Genomic DNA, 15437 nt, shown 5'->3' with positions numbered 1-15437 from the left:
CTACTGATTGACGAGCTTAGAGTTCAAAGTGGTCCACAACGGGCAAGACAGGGCTTCAGGTGCGATTGACAGCATCGGAGAAGGTTCAATTAGTACAGAGAACCCCATATATGGTGTTGTATTTCGAAATAGATGCCTGTGTCAATTAATTCCATCCTATTGCACAGCATTTTATTTTCCATGCTATCCTGGTGTTCCCGATCCAACGCTGCGGTTCGTAGCCTCGGACTATGGGCTATGGATGATGAGTACGTCAATATTTGGAAGGCATCTGACCAGTATCATACTTATTGTATGAGCAGAACGAGACGCGGCTTTCATTGTCCCTCTTGCACAAAACCATTGGCGTGCTTTGAGTTGGTCATCGAAGCAACTGACAGGGGAGCTTATGAGTCGATCCCGCTGCTGAAACTGGAGCGCACTGCAAACGTCAGTGCACAAACCAAGTATACCCTACCTACCTACCACCTAGGTAGGTAGGTATCCAAGGTACCTTATGGTACCTGGCAGTGGGTGGGGTGTCATGGCGTGGGCGCTCGAACACCAAAGCTTTGAGCCAAGCTTCCAGACCTGCCGCAGCTCCCGCATCCTGACAAACCTCAACTCTGACGCTCAACTTTGTCCTTGCCAGCATCCCGCGGTCTCTCCCGATCCGGGTTCCTCACCGACCACATCGAAGCTGCGTTGCTACCACCGCAGGCCATACAAATTCACATACCCGCCAAAGCTCAAGCCCGCGCCCGCGGCACTCTCCCCCCGCCATGTCCGACACGCTGCACCTCATCCTCACCACCTCCGCCGTGACCTTCCTCTCCGGCTTCGCCCTCGGCGTCTTCGCCATTCGCGGCTACCTCATCTCTCCTGCGCTCAAGGCCGAGCGCCGCGGCAACCTCCGCGACCCCGTCGAGAGCGACGAGTCCGACATTGACGAGGACGACACGATCCTCGACCACGCCCCCAACTGGGCCAACGGGGAGGCTGCCGACCGCCGCGACGGCCTGCGCCAGGAGGAGAAGAAGAAGGACGAGAAGAAGGCCAAGGCCGTGCCCATTGCAGACGTCGGCAAGGAGGAATGCAAGCTCGTCCTCGTGGTCAGGACAGACCTTGGCATGACGAAGGGTACGCCGTTCCCTTTCCCACCCATTTGTTTCCCATCCATTTGATTCCCACCTGCAAGACAATGGACTGACCTGCGCCCCCTCCCTTAGGCAAGATGGCCGCCCAGAGCTCCCACGCCACCCTCGCGTGCTACAAGGTGCTCGCCCGCGCCGCCGCCAAGAACGGCCCGTCCTCCGCCGAGGCCCGTCTGCTCGACCGCTGGGAGCGCCTCGGCCAGGCCAAAATCGCCGTCCAAATTAAGGGTGAGGACGAGCTGAAGAAGCTGCGGGCCGCGGCGCGCGCTCAGGGTGTCACGGCCGAGGTCATTGCCGATGCTGGCCGCACGCAGATTGAGGCCGGCAGCCTGACGGTGCTTGGCGTCGGTCCGGCGCCCAAGAGCTTGGTGGATAAGATTACCGGGCATCTGAAGCTGCTGTGAGCGGCATGCTCTCGAGACAGGGAGGTTTCGGCCTTGGTCGACATAGAATTTTCATGTCTTTGATTTTTTTTTATATTTCTGTTTAGATTCGAGGGAAACGGTGCTCCATGGTATGGGAAACAGAAAATGGTGAGAAGAGCAGGACTGAAATCTGCTTGGTAGTTGCTGTACAGGAAGATGGCCGTGTGCGCGCAAACATAAACACACACACACACACACACACACAAAGCAAAGGCCCGGTTCGTTATTGATGGACCGGAACGTACTTTGCGCAGGTAGATCGGAATTCACGAAGAAACGGAATCTCAAAACCACTCGGGCACATCAAGTTGTGACATGCCAGGGTATTTAATGACCAGACTACCAAATCCCACGTTCCAAAACGCCAGCTAGATGCAAACCCCCAGCCCCGGGCATGGTTCCTACAAGGTGCGACACGGATTCCTCCCCTGCGTCTGCTTCTTCTTCTTCTTCTTCTTCTTCTTCTACTCCTGCTCCGCCGCGCCGCGCCTACGCTTTCCTGACGAATCGCGACAGCGCCGGGCCGAGGTCGGCCTCGACCTCTTGCGTCTTCTTCTCCCTGAGCTTCTGCTGCTCGTTCCAAATCTCGTCGACCTTCATCCTCTTCTCGTCGATGATGTTCTTCTTGCGCTGCTTGCGCAGGTACTTCTTGAGGGCGCCGTTCTTGCCCCTGGCGCGGTTGCGGATCTCCTCTTCGACGTTCTCGGGCTTGGCGTCGAGGTCCTTGTCGGCGCGGCGCTGCTTGTCGGAGCGCAGGTCGAGGTTGCCGATGAAGTTGGGGTCGAGGGCGATCATCTCGGGCTGCAGCTTGTTGAGCAGGCCCTTGACCTCGGCCTCCTGGCGCTGCTTGGCCGTCTCGAAGGGGTTGACCTCGAGGGCGTCAAAGTTGGCCTCGCCGGCGCCGGGCACAATGATGGACGAGAAGCCCTCGTCGTGGCCCATGCCGAGCGTGTCCTCAAAGGGGCACCAGCGCACGCGCTCGACGCGCTTGCCCTCGCCGCCCCACGTCATGTAGGGGCTCTGCACCTTCTCCTGCGTCGGCGCGTGCTTGGAGAAGAGGCCCTTCCAGACGGTCGTCTGCGTGCCCCAGCCCACGGCCGTGAGGCCCGTCTCGGAGATGGCCACCGACGACGCCGGCTGCCGCGTGAAGTACTGGTGCACCTCCTTGAACATGCGAATGTCCCAGATGGCCATCTTGCAGTCCTGGCCCGTCGTCACCATGTAGCGGCCCTCGCGGTCGACGGCCGCCGAGCGCACGGCGCCGCGGTGCGCCAGCAGCTTGACGACGGCGTCATGGGAGTTTGGTGACCAGAGGGTGACTGTGCCGTTCTGGTGGCCGGCGTGGATAATGGCGTTGTAGGGGTTGTGCGTTATGGCCGTCGGGGGGCCGAGTTTCGTGGGGAGCTCCGTCACAATCTGACCCGTTGATGTGTCTTGGTATTTGAGCCAGCCGTTGGTGGCCTGGTGTGGTTTTGTAAGTCAGATGTCTTCCAGTCGGGGGTTGTTTTTTGGCATGCGGTCAACTCACCATTGTGCAGAGGAGAAAGTGATAGGGCAGAAACTCCATGTGCGTGACCTCGCGGTGCTTCTTCAGGCAATGCAGCTCGACACCGTCCTTGTCGTAGATGTAGACATAGTTCTTCTGCGCCACGGCGAAGAACTGGTTGTTGTGCAGCCACTTGACGTCCCTGATCGTCTCGCCCAGCTGCAGCTCGCACCCCAGCTTGCCCTCGCGCCAGTCCATCGTCGCGATGTGGCCCTTTCGCCCCGCCATCAGCAGGTCCCTGCCGTTGCGCGAGTACTCGGCGATGTAGGGTCCCAGCTGGTCGAGCTTCAGCTCGAACCGCTTCTGCGCCGTCGACACGGCCACATCCTCGATAATGTCCTGCTGGCGGACCTTGTAGGTCCTCTCCAGCTCCGTCTCGGGCTCGAGGAAGCCGGTTGTCTTCTCGAGCAGAATCTCGGCGTCGCGGGCGCGCAGGGCAGCCGTCTCGAACTTGCCCTCGAGGCGCTTCATGCTGCCGCGGAGCTTCTTGTCGCGCACCGTCTTGAGGTTGACCTTCTTGCCGCGGCCGTAGGACTGATCGGCCTCCTTGCGGCGCTTCAGCTTGTCGCGCTCCGACTTGGTCAAGAGGTTTGTCCGGCGCTCGACGGCGGTCGCGCCATTGGAGTGTTGCCTCGCTGGCGCGGCATCTGTCCGTGATACTGTTCCTTCCATGGTGGGTGGTCGTGGGTGGGCGAGGTATGGACGGGACGGACTGGGATTGAGATCGAGATCGAGATCGAGGTCAAGTCGTGATCGAGGCCGAGGTCAAGTCGTGATCGAGGCCGAGGTCAAGTCGTGATCCGAATCATCAGACGCCGATATGATACCAATGGCACTCTTCCTCGCAGTCTCTCCGAGTCCAACCCAGTCCAAAAAATCTTTGGGAGTCTTCCAGATCTGCAAGACTTATCGAATGCTCATCATTGGACAGAACCGTTCTATTTCGCCCCACCCGACGATAAGCTGGCGATAAGATAGCCACAGAAAATTTCTGGATGCAGAGGGGTGAGAAAGAGCGACCAGCAAACGACCCCGCCATTGTGACTTGCGACGGCCCGCTGCTGCCCCCAAAGCCAGAAGGGTGTTTGTGTGCTGCATCACCCACTAAAAATGCCCCGGCTCAGGCACTTCATCACTGGCTGCCCGCTGTAATGTGTCCCGCCTTGCCCGCTTCGGCAGCACCACCATCCCACACAACTTCACCTCACTTCACCGTCTTGCTCTCGACCTTCTGGCCCCTCTCGAAACCCCCAAGACGATATCCCCAAAAGTGGCTTCTTTACCCTTTAGGTTCAAGGCCGGAGGTGACGGCAACATGTCCACCATGAGCCACTCCCATCGCTCCACGACGAAAGTCTCCCACAAGCCCTTCAAGTCCAAGCATGCGACGAAGAGTGCGCTGCGCAACGCTGCCAAGGGTATGTAGGATGATCATGCTGTCCAAGTCTTCCGGGCGCCAAATTCCCCTTGAGACATGCTCTTTCTGCTTGCATTTTATCCTTGACGATTTCGCTAACATGGTCCTCGAAAGGCAAGGTGGCCGGCACCGAAAAGGGTCAGCGCAAGACCCCTCACCAGAACGTCATGTCCAAGTTCGACCGACGCAACCAGGCCAAGCAACACCGCCTCACGAAGCAAAAGGAGCACCTCGAGGAGACGTCCCTCTTTGCCGGCCGCGACGGCGCCCCTCGCGTCGTCGCCATCGTCCCCCTCTGCGAAGACAGCGACGTCAGCTTTGCCATCAAGCAGCTCAACGAGAGCCTCGACATTGAGGCCGACATGGAGGAGAACCCCTTCCGCGTCTCCGTCGACCGCTTCAAGCAGAAACTCCAATATGTGCCCCTGAAGCGCGACCTCAACGCCGTCCTCGACGGCACGCGCGTCGCCGACTTTGTCGTCGTCATGCTGAGCGCCGGCGTCGAGGTCGACCCCCTCGGCGAGCTCATGCTGCGCAGTCTCGAGAGCCAGGGCATGTCGACCCTCTACACCATCGTCCAGGGCCTCGACAAGATCGAGCCCGCCAAGCAAAAGACGCAGGTCCTGGGCTCCCTCAAGTCCTACATCACCCACTTCCACCCCGAGCAGGAGAAGCTCTACAGCCTCGACAGCCGCCAGGAGTGCTCCAACCTTATGCGCTCGCTGTGCAACACCACACCCAAGGGCGTCAGGTGGAGGGACGAGAGGAGCTGGCTGCTGGCCGAGGACATTGAGTTTGCCTCGTCCGGCACGGCGTCCACAGTCATCACCGGTGTCGTGCGAGGAAAGGGGCTCAAGGCCAACAGGCTGGTGCAGTTGGGCGACCACGGCCTGTTCCAGATCGAGAAGATCATGGCGGCGCCCATCACCAAGAAGAAAAAGGGCGAGACCATGGCCGTCGAGGACATTCACGCCGAGGAGATCCTCGAAGTGCCCGACGAGGACCAGGATGAACTCCTCGACCTGGCTCCTGACGAAGCCATGAAGGGCGACGACAACGACGACGACATGGATGACGGCGCCATGTCCGTTGCCACGACAGCGAAAAAGGGCGTCCTGCTCGACGACCACCACTACTTCTCGGACGACAACCCCCTCGACCCCACACAGCAGCCCAAGAAGGTCCCCAAGGGAACGTCCAAGTACCAGTCGGCCTGGTATCTCGGAGAGGATGTGTCCGACTCGGGTTCAGACATGGAGGACTATGACATGGAGGACGAGTCGTCTGGCTCGGAGGAGATTGGGCCCGAGGACGGCCTCGAGGGCTACGCGCCGAAGCCGCCGACAGAGGGTGCGCCGTCAGAGTACCCTCAGTCGGAGATGTTCCAGGATCTCGACGAGGACGAGGACGCCAAGCAGCTCGCGGCGTTCAGGAAAAACAGAAAGGTAGATGAGGTGGAGGACGACAAGGAGTTCCCCGACGAGATTGAGCTGCACCCTGGTGTCGCCGCCCGTGAGAGGTTAGCCAAGTACAGAGGTCTCAAGAGCCTGCGGACAAGTGAGTGGGTCGAGGACGAGGACCGCGCACACGAACCCGAAGACTGGCGCAGGCTGCTGCGTGTCCCCGACTACCAGGGCTCCCGCTCACGGTTCACCCGCGAGGCTCTCGTGGGCGGTGTCGCCCCCGGCACGAGGGTGGCAGTGCACCTGAAGAACGTGCCCGTCACGTTTGAGAAGTCATACAAGCCCGGCCAGCCCGTGACGCTCGTCTCGCTGCTGAGGCACGAGCAGAAGAAGACGGTCGTCAACTACCTCATCAACCTCAGCTCTGACTATGAAAAGTCGGTCAAGTCGAAGGAGGAGCTCATCGTGCAGTGCGGCGCCCGCCGTTTCACGATCAACCCGCTCTTCTCGCAGCCCGGCAACACGCCCAACGACGTGCACAAGTACTGCCGCTACCTGCACCCAGGCCAGTCGGCCGTGGCCACCTTCACGGGACCCGTGACCTGGGGTGCCGTCCCGGTGTTGTTCTTCAAGCGCACGACCCCGAACGCCGAGGCGGCGCCGTCGGGGGAGGAGCAGGCGTCGGACGTCGGTCTGACGCTCATCGCCACGGGCACGGCGTTGCCGCCCTCGACATCTCGTGTCGTGGCGAAGCGTGTCATTCTCACGGGCCACCCGTACCACATCAACAAGAGGATCGTCACGATCCGCTACATGTTCTTCAACCGCGAGGATGTCGAGTGGTTCAAGGCGCTGCCGCTGTGGACGAGGCGCGGCAGGAGTGGTTACGTCAAGGAGGCCCTCGGCACGCACGGTTACTTCAAGGCCACCTTTGACGCGCACATTAACCCGCAGGACGCCGTCGGCGTGAGCCTGTACAAGCGGGTGTGGCCCCGTGAGGCGTCGGCGTACACGGGCGCGCTGCTGGACCTGGAGTCGCGAGAGGCGCAGGCTGCGCAGGATGACATGATGATCGAATGATGGACATGAGAAGGGACATGACGAGCTTCTGCGAAACGAAATGCGGGAGCAAAGGGAAAAGAACGGGTGGGAAAAGTGATCAAGGCCTCGGGGCTCTTTCTCTCTCTCTTTCTCTCTTTCATAAGTGGTATATAGACAGACATTGGCAGGCAAAAAAATCGGCGTTCCTTGGGCCTGCCCCCTTTTCTTTTCATCATTGCCGCGCCCGACATTTGGTCTCTTTCTCCCTTGGTCTCTCCCTCTTGCTTCCGTTCCTCACGCATTCAGCTCCTCGAGGCCCGCCGTCGGCCGCGGCCCACCGGCGGCCTTCCTGTTGCCCTCGGCACCGCTGGCGCGCCAGGCGCTCGTGAGGAGGTTGATGATGTGATCGACGCCGACGTCCTTCTTGACCTGGGCAAAGACGGTGGGCCCGCCCTCGCGCATCTTGCGGGCGTCGCGCTCCATGACGCCGAGGTCGGCGCCGACAATCTCGGCCAGGTCCGTCTTGTTGACGACGAGCAGGTCGCTCTGCGTGATGCCGGGCCCGCCCTTGCGCGGGATCTTGTCGCCGCCGCTGACGTCGATGACGTAGATGATAAAGTCGGCGAGCTCGCGGCTGTAGTTGGCCGCGAGGTTGTCGCCGCCCGACTCGATGAGGAGGAGGTCCGTGTCGAACTCGCGGTGCAGGTCCTCGAGCGCGGCGAGGTTGGTCGAGATGTCCTCGCGCACGGCGGCGTGCGGGCAGCCGCCCGTCTCGATGGCGCGGATGCGCGAGGCCGGCAGGGCCTTGTGGCGGGTCAGGAACTCGGCGTCCTCGCGCGTGAAGATGTCGTTGGTCACGGCGGCGAGCGAGTACTTTTCGCGCAGCGCCCGCGAGAGCGCCAGCATGAGGGCCGTCTTGCCGGAACCCACGGGCCTGTCGTCTCGTCAGCATGGTGCTCCAGCGTCTGTCAGGGTGGGAATAGCAGGATGCAGGAAAGGGGGTGCAAGGGGGGAGGGGGCAGGGCGCACCCGCCGATGCCGATGGTGAAGGCTCGGTCAGACCAGTTGCGGCCCTCTACGATGGGCATCTCGCGGCCGAGGTAGCTGCCGGGGCCGTCAAGGATCTCGTGCGAGTGGCCATGCTCAGCCGCTGCGATGCTGGCATCATGGGAGTGGGAGTGGCTGGCGCCGCCGTCGTGCGAGTGAGACATGGTCGTGTGGGAGATGCGAAAGTCAGACGAACGGGAGAATAAAAAAGGGATGGTCTGTGGGAAGCGCAGAGGGTGGGATCACAAGTTGGCTGATGGTTCAATGGGTGCTAGAGGAGAAGAATGGTTGGAAAAAGCTGAAAGTCTGTCGAGGAGTGACGATCAGAGGGATCCATGGGCCTGGAGCTATGCTGGGTTCTTGCTACCCCGCTGTGGGTCATTTCACCCCGCCATCTGGGTCTCCCTGAACCCCTTTATTGGTGGTGCATCTTATCAGACACCCCATTGCCTCGCCGCCGGCGCTGGCCGCGGTGCCGCCCGGAGGTCACTGTCCACGGCGTGCAGTGTTCAAGGCATGAGTGTTCGAGAGGAAATCAAGTCACTCTTTCTGTGTACGTTGTCTGCAGCTTACCGGGTTGATCGTTTCCTCGTCAAACCGTGGTCATAGACCCATCATCCGTGGTTGCTGACCACTGCAACATGGCCATGCTATCAGTTTCTCTCATCACATGAACATCATGATACTAGGTATGAATCGAACCAAGTTGATCAAACGAACACCAGATATAAACAGCATGTTGACGCCCACCTGCTCCTGCACTGTGCTCTGCAATTGCTGACCCGGGTATCCTATGTATGCCCTCCGTCCTCATGTCTGTTGATCCTTGTCGTGTCTGTCCCATGACGCCGTCAGCCCCTCGCCGGAGGCCAGGTATGCAGATCCCTCTTGTCATTTACTTTTTCGTATTTTCGCCCTGGTCGTTCTTCGCTTTCGGCGGCTTGGGTATCCTCTCGTAGGCATTCGGACTGGGCAGCCGCTTCTCCTTGCCCTTGTCGCCACCGCGTCTGTCAGCCCTGCCATGGTGATGCGCGTGGTCGTGGTTGTGATCATGGTCGTCGCACTGGTGTGGTTTCGCCTTGCCCTTGCCTTTGCCTTTGCCTTTGCTGTCGCCGTCGGGTACTCTTCGCCTGCCGCTTTCGTTTTCAGAATCTGAGCCGTCGGAAGAAGAGTCGGAGGACGATTCATCGCTGGACTCGTCGATGCCCTTGGGGCGATGGTAAATGCAGCACACTGGCGTCGTGTCAGGACGACTCAAGTTCCCTGCGGCCGGCAGAACGTACCCTTGGACTTCTTTCGACCGAGCCCCTCGTTGTCGACAACATCGTCAGCCCACTGGACCGACGGTCGTGCTGGCGCGTGGGCGCCCCGCAATCGGAGCGTTGTTTGATGTGTGTTTGGGCGCACTGGCGCCGTGGTCACCGTCTGCGTTTGCGAGGGGGCTGGGCTCCCGCGCTGCGGAGGTCGCTGTGCCGCTGAAGCCATGGCTTTGTGGTGATGAGTGATCCTCGGTGGTGGCGAGAGATGGCCGATGGATTCCTGAGAATAGGTTTGGGGAGCCGCTGTCGAAGATGCCGTGAGCCCAGAAGCGAAGCTTGAAGCAGTGCCGTACAGACAATCAATTGCCAATGATGAACCCGGGCACGCGAGGCGACACTGCGAAGAGGGAGAAAGATGAAGTCAGGAACTTTTGATGTTGGTGGGGTCAGAGTCAGGTTCATGATCCCACCAGGACGGATTACATCAGCACGGTACATGGCATATCGTCAGGGCCACCCCGCGTCATTGTCAGTCAGGAGCACAAGGGACGGGCGTCACATCGCGTCCCGCCACAGCAAACCCTGGTAATAATACCACCCCCCCCCACCCCCCTCCTGGGGAGCGCGACTGCTCTCCAGCTTGGAAGTACCCGGCGCTTGCCTCCCAAGAGCCCAAACGCGTTGATTGCACCCCCCTCTGCAAATTCGGCACCTGACCTGACCTCCCCCAGAAGTCTGAGACCTCCCAGACCTCCCAGACCTCCCTCCTCTTCTTGACCTCCCTCCCGCACGCAGCCCATTCCGCCAACACAACACGCCCCCAACACGAGAAAACCACCCGCGACCTTGAACCTCACCCTCCTCATCCTCACCCTCCTCATCCTCACCCTCCTCACCCTCACCCACTCCCACACCCACACCCATACCTCACCCATACCTCACCCATACCTCACCCACCCAGCAACTCCCATCATCCATTTGACCACCTACCTCACCCACGCCATCGCTCGAAATAGCTCCATCCCTTCCGCCGCCGGCCCAAGGGTACATCAACACGATCGATCCACCATCCGTACTGCCCATCCATTGTTCCTTCACAGCAATGGTTCGCGGCCGCCAGCTCGACCCGACCATGCGCGCTCGCATTTTCGAGCTTCGCGCCGCTGGAAATGGCGCCAAGAAAATCCACAAGTACTTGCCCGACGTTCCCTTCAACACCATCAAAACAACCCTCCGCCGCTCCAAGACGCTCACGCCCGGCCCCGGCCCCGGCCACGGCCTCACGCCCACCTCGTCCTCTCGCGGCCTGCAGCAGCCCATGTCTGACGATGCCTCCCCCTCCGCCTCGCCATCCCTTGATCCGAAGCTGAGCGTCGCGTCCCCTCTGAACCTCGCTCCCAACCCGAATCCCATTCGGCCCATCCAGCAGCAGCAGCAGCAACAACAACAACAACAGCAGCAGCAGCAGCAGCAGCAGCCACCACAGCAGCCCCAACAGCAACAGCAACAGCAACAACAGCAGCCTCAACAGCAGCCTGCACCAACACAACCAGCATACCCCAAGGACCTCCAACGCCAACAGCAGCAAGCCCAACAGCTGCAGCAACAGCAGCATCACCGAACCTCAGGCGTCCCTCTCTCCTCAGCAGCCTCGACAGACTCCCAGGCCCGCGCCGCTCGCGCCCGCGCCTCCGCCTCCGACCTCCTCAACGAGATTCTGCCTCCGGGCAGCCTCACCGGCGGCGGTGCCGGCGGCAGCAGCAACCTCACAGCTGCCACGACCGCCAACCCTGCCCTCGACCTCGACCGCCTCAAGACCGACTACCGCGCCATGACCGACGCCCAACGCGCCGCCGCCGACGCCGAGCTTGACCTGCGCAAGGCCGCTCTCGTCTCTGTCCGGTGGGAGGCGAGGCGGGAGCTCGAGGCCGCGAGGCGAAAGGCGCAGCTCGAGCAGCTGCAGCAGCTGCAGCAGGAGGGTCTGGATGCCGAGACGTTCTATGCACGCTTCCGCGAGCTGGTCACGCCCGGGCAGGCCGTCAACGGCACGGCTGTCGGGGTCACGCCAGGGACGGCGTAAGGCCCGCGTCTGCTGTGAAGCACTTTCGGGCGAGAAGGTGCCCAGAACGAACGTCACGCTTCTCTGGTCCTTTTTCTTTTTCTTTTTCCTTGTAATCTTTGGGAGGGGTTCTTCTATCCGAGAAGAGCCCTGGGCGTCTACGGAGTGTTCAGGCTGATACCCCATCTTGTCATGCTGATGTTGGTGTTTTAAGGCGCCACTGGCCGCGTGGAGGAGAAATTTCGGGAAGACTGTGTTACGAAATCACGGGTCATGGGAAAGGTTCTATAAAGAGTGTCTGTCCATCGGCGATGCTTCCCCCGCTTTGAAAGCTTTGAAAGGGGTGATTGATGGGTTCCTGGGAGTTTTTCTTTTCTATGACCCCGCATAATGGTACAAGTCGTAATGTACAGGATAAAATACAGTATTATGACAGTCTTCCCTGGATGCGTCTCGTGCCCTCGCCTCAAGCCGACGTCGAGGCGGGAGCGGACGCAGCAGCGGCATCCCTGCGCGCCATCTTGTCCCTCTTCTTGGCGCCCTTCATGCTCCTGCGCGGCCGCGCCTTCTTGTGCTTCGCCAGCACGCGCGGCTTGTTGAGCATGTAGCCGTTCATCGGAGGCCGCACGCCGACGAACTTGCCGAGCGGGCTGTACACGTCGACCACGGGCCAGTTGAGCTCGACGGGCTCGCCGAGTCCGCCGGCCTTGCTGTTCGTCTTCTTGTCGGCGACCGGCGGCTCCTTGGGCTTCTCCTTCTCGGCGCCGTGCACACGTGAGAGGATGGCGTCAAAGGGATCCTGCGGCTTGTCCTCGGGCGTGTTGTCGTCGACAACGGGCTCCGCCGCCGCCGCCGTGGCCTCGGGCTTGGCGAAGAGCTGCCTCGCGCGGACCTGCGCCGTCATCTCCACCCAGCCGACGCCCTCGATGAGAATGTCGGTCGACAGGACGCGGTACGGGAGGTTCTCGACCTTGATGTTGATGGCGTTTTTGCGCGTGATGGGCCCCGCGCGGAGCTTGGTCACGTCGTGGCGGAGCGGGAAGGAGCCCGCGAGCTGCATCTTGTCGGCCGCGTCGGGCGTGCAGATGTTGTCGACCTGCGCGGCGGTCCTCTCCTGCGCCTGGAAGGCGACGGCCTTGTCGGTCGACGTCAGGTGCTCGGGCAGCGGCGTAAAGTTGTAACCAAGGAAGACGAGGTCCGGCGTCCGCGGCGTGATGCGGATGAGGCCGCCGAGCAGCAGCGACTGGCCCGGCTTGATCGAGTGCTGCTCCGGCTTGAGCCTGTCCTGCATGACCAGGGCCTGGCGCTTGTCCTCCTGGACGAAGAGCTCGAGGTCGCTCCGCACGAGGCCCGGCAAGTCGATGAGCTCGCCCTTGCCGTTGCCGTACGGGATGCGGATCGGGGAGGCCGTGGTGCCTGGCAGAGACGACACGGTGGGCATCTCCGGGTAGTTGCTCTCGGGGCGCGCCGGCGGCAGCAGGGCGTCGAGGTCGAGACGCTCGTCGTAGTTCTCCGCCCCATCGTCGAGGTACTTGATGTTCTCGTCGTCCTCCTCCCGCGAAAACATGGACACCTCAACGGCGTTCTTGAACGGTATGTCGGCCGTCGTGCCCTTGGGGAACACGGCCTGGAAGAGCTGGCTCTTGCCGACGTTGACCTTGCCGACCATCCATCCAGCGCCGCCGCGCTTGTAAATCTCCTGCTTGAGGTCCTTCGTCCACCAGCTCCGCCTCGCGCTGACGCATTTGAGGTTGCCGAGCCTGACAACGTCGCCAAACTCCCCCAAGGCGCTTCGCAGCACCTCGCGCAGATACGGCATCAGGGCGTTGACCTGCTTCTCCGTCGGCGCCAGAAGATCGGAGCGCGTGATGATGAAGCTCATGTCGAACTTGCGGTCCTTGTAGTAGCGTCCGGCACGCGACCTGCGGTTGCGCCGCCTGAGGCTGACGTCGCCCAGAAGCTGGTGCAATTTCGGTACGAGCGACATGGGAAAATCTGCGGCGTCGATGACATGGTAAATGTGGTTGTTCTTGAAGGGCGACTCTTCGATCGTTTCGCGGAGGGCGTCGACGCTCGGGTGGAAGATGGGCGTGCCCTTGCGGTGGTGCACGAGCGCATGGCAGCGGTTGCACAGCGGCGTTGCGTTCGGCGCGGGAGGAAAAGCTAAGCGGCATATTAGCAACGACGTCCACGAATGGCTATTCGTAGGTAGAGCTCACAGGGAATATCAGTCTCGAGGTCCTCTCCGGCAAGCAGAGTCCTAGGGTCCAGGCCAAGCTCTTGCAGCTTGTGTTCGTCCAATCCCTCCAAGGCCTTGGTCACAACAAAATCTTCCTCGATCTCCCCCTTCTTTATCTCGTACTCGTGTTCGGAAGCCGCAAACTTTTGTACAGATTTGCGGTTCAAGTCGTAGTAGCCAGCCTGGTCAGGTTCCGTGGTCTGAGTGAAGGCGCCGCAACCATGGCATTGTAGAGGCAGCTTCGCCAAAGCCAGCGCGTCGGCATCTGCGGGATCCGAAGGCAGTCGCTCGAGAGGGTCTGAAAGATTCGATTCGGCATGAAGACACCTTCGTTGGCCAGGCGCAACCGTCGTCTGATGAGGAACACCACGCCCCCTTTGCGCCGAAAGACTGAGCGCTGGGCACAGGTACCCAGGCACCTCAGCCAGGGCGGCCCGGTCACCAATCCTCAGCGCGCTCCGTAGCCATCTCGATGACAGCGCTCGGTGCATTGCCGGTAGTGCGACTGTCTCGTTTGCCAAGTGTCGTCTGGGGCATTCGAAGCCAGAGTGGTTTCTGGAAACTTTCTGAGGAGGAAGCTCACCCCCCAAATTTCTGGGTGATCTGACGCGCGATAGATCGCGTTATCTTATCTTATCCGGATAAGCCCCGGCTCGCCCCGAATCATCACGACCAATTTTCTAAGAGGCTCCTCTGACACGCGACTTCGTCTTGGAAGATAGCTGCTAGCTCCTTCAGGCACAAGGTACTCGAACATCATTCGGATACCAACCCACGCAACCAATTCCTCACAATGGTCGGCACAGGCGCAGCGTCAAGATGGCACAAGCTCCGGGCAGTACGTAACCAATTGCCCCAGCACCCTAACCCCTGATCTCTCTATCGAGTTCGCAAATGCTAACCTTCTTCGCAGCAAGTATGAGAATCCCCCCCCCCCCCCCTCCCCTGAATCGAGGCAGCCTGCACCCAGAAACCAAGGCACTGACCCCCGAAACCAGATGCTCAGGATACGCCACGGCCCCGGCGCAGCCGTCATCCCCCCGACGGTGACCCGAATCCACGTCGAGTTCGCAAAGACATACAACAACGGCCACATGGGTCCCAGGTGCGTTTTCTCTTCTCCCCACAGGAAAGAAAAGGAGAGGGGGGATAAGAAGGTCCCGCAGCGCACGAGTGATGGTTTCTGACGGTGGCCCGCAGGAGGTTCTGGCGCGACATGCTCCCCCGCCTCAAGTTCCACAATCCCTCGATTCCCATGATCGTCAACCGCAAAGACTCAAACGAGGGCCCGGCCCTGCTCTCCATCTACCTCTCCGACGCGGCCGCCGCGGGCGCGGAACCCGCGGCGCGCATCCAGCCGCCCTCGTCCGGCATCGACACCTCCAAGGCGGCGCCGCCGGCCGCCGACGAGCGCGTCGTCAAGATTGACATGAAGAACCAGCGCTCCGAGGAGATCTTGGCGCGCTTCCTCGCCGAGACGGGCGCGCAACCTGTCCTGCCGACGCCCGAGGAGCAGGCGGAGATGAAGGAGGTCGAGGAGATGGAGCGCCAGGGCGCCGTGGACAAGAAGAAGCAAAAGGCGACGATTGACGAGAGGAATCGGGAGAGGGACCTCCTGAAGAAGGCCAGGGAGTCCGTGATCGACTAAGGGTTGGGCGGCTTGTGGGCAGCCACGGGCAGCAATCATGTTTGTATCAGTATTGTAGATGTACGATTTGTGGGAGAACATTTCGAAGCATGGTCAGGATCTTGCCGCACGAAAAACCGATTCGAGTTTCCTACTTAGCTTATGAACAAGGTCAATTCGTTGGCTGTATGCGAACCTCGCCTGGATGCTTGATACACATCGGATCCTGCGTAGCAGCCGA

The 15437-nt window shown here is 60.8% G+C and overlaps 8 protein-coding genes across 8 annotated transcripts; 4 read left to right on the top strand and 4 right to left on the bottom strand.

The window, feature by feature from the left end:
- Positions 1 to 761: 761 nt before the first annotated feature.
- On the top strand, positions 762 to 1537 carry D7B24_007786 (uncharacterized protein; the record flags this gene model as incomplete). Its single annotated transcript, XM_028641890.1, has 2 exons — positions 762 to 1119; positions 1209 to 1537. 2 exons carry the CDS (start codon positions 762 to 764, stop codon positions 1535 to 1537), a joined length of 687 nt encoding a protein of 228 aa, XP_028494165.1.
- Positions 1538 to 2047: 510 nt separating this feature from the next.
- On the bottom strand, positions 2048 to 3776 carry UTP7 (Small subunit (SSU) processome component; the record flags this gene model as incomplete). The annotated part of the gene is made up of 2 exons (XM_028641889.1): positions 2048 to 3019; positions 3087 to 3776. The coding sequence occupies 2 exons, from the start codon at positions 3774 to 3776 to the stop codon at positions 2048 to 2050; spliced, it is 1662 nt and encodes a 553-aa protein (XP_028494164.1).
- Positions 3777 to 4428: 652 nt separating this feature from the next.
- Positions 4429 to 7004, top strand: D7B24_007784 (uncharacterized protein; the record flags this gene model as incomplete). The annotated part of the gene is made up of 2 exons (XM_028641888.1): positions 4429 to 4522; positions 4636 to 7004. 2 exons carry the CDS (start codon positions 4429 to 4431, stop codon positions 7002 to 7004), a joined length of 2463 nt encoding a protein of 820 aa, XP_028494163.1.
- Positions 7005 to 7259: 255 nt separating this feature from the next.
- On the bottom strand, positions 7260 to 8176 carry D7B24_007783 (uncharacterized protein; the record flags this gene model as incomplete). Its single annotated transcript, XM_028641887.1, has 2 exons — positions 7260 to 7899; positions 7995 to 8176. The coding sequence occupies 2 exons, from the start codon at positions 8174 to 8176 to the stop codon at positions 7260 to 7262; spliced, it is 822 nt and encodes a 273-aa protein (XP_028494162.1).
- A 731-nt stretch (positions 8177 to 8907) lies between these two features.
- D7B24_007782 (uncharacterized protein) lies at positions 8908 to 9497 on the bottom strand (the record flags this gene model as incomplete). Its single annotated transcript, XM_028641886.1, has 2 exons — positions 8908 to 9245; positions 9296 to 9497. The coding sequence occupies 2 exons, from the start codon at positions 9495 to 9497 to the stop codon at positions 8908 to 8910; spliced, it is 540 nt and encodes a 179-aa protein (XP_028494161.1).
- Positions 9498 to 10373: 876 nt separating this feature from the next.
- On the top strand, positions 10374 to 11351 carry D7B24_007781 (uncharacterized protein; the record flags this gene model as incomplete). The annotated part of the gene is made up of 1 exon (XM_028641885.1): positions 10374 to 11351. The coding sequence occupies one exon, from the start codon at positions 10374 to 10376 to the stop codon at positions 11349 to 11351; it is 978 nt and encodes a 325-aa protein (XP_028494160.1).
- A 445-nt stretch (positions 11352 to 11796) lies between these two features.
- On the bottom strand, positions 11797 to 14060 carry D7B24_007780 (uncharacterized protein; the record flags this gene model as incomplete). Its single annotated transcript, XM_028641884.1, has 2 exons — positions 11797 to 13493; positions 13550 to 14060. The coding sequence occupies 2 exons, from the start codon at positions 14058 to 14060 to the stop codon at positions 11797 to 11799; spliced, it is 2208 nt and encodes a 735-aa protein (XP_028494159.1).
- Positions 14061 to 14362: 302 nt separating this feature from the next.
- On the top strand, positions 14363 to 15217 carry D7B24_007779 (uncharacterized protein; the record flags this gene model as incomplete). Its single annotated transcript, XM_028641883.1, has 3 exons — positions 14363 to 14407; positions 14568 to 14674; positions 14770 to 15217. The coding sequence occupies 3 exons, from the start codon at positions 14363 to 14365 to the stop codon at positions 15215 to 15217; spliced, it is 600 nt and encodes a 199-aa protein (XP_028494158.1).
- Positions 15218 to 15437: the final 220 nt, after the last annotated feature.

This window comes from Verticillium nonalfalfae, assembly GCF_003724135.2.
Source record: "Verticillium nonalfalfae strain VnAa140/NRRL 66861 chromosome Unknown scaffold_65, whole genome shotgun sequence".
NCBI lineage: Eukaryota > Fungi > Ascomycota > Sordariomycetes > Glomerellales > Plectosphaerellaceae > Verticillium > Verticillium nonalfalfae.
The sequence above is the reverse complement of the archived record's forward strand: the minus strand, read 5'-3'. Positions and strand labels throughout refer to the sequence as shown.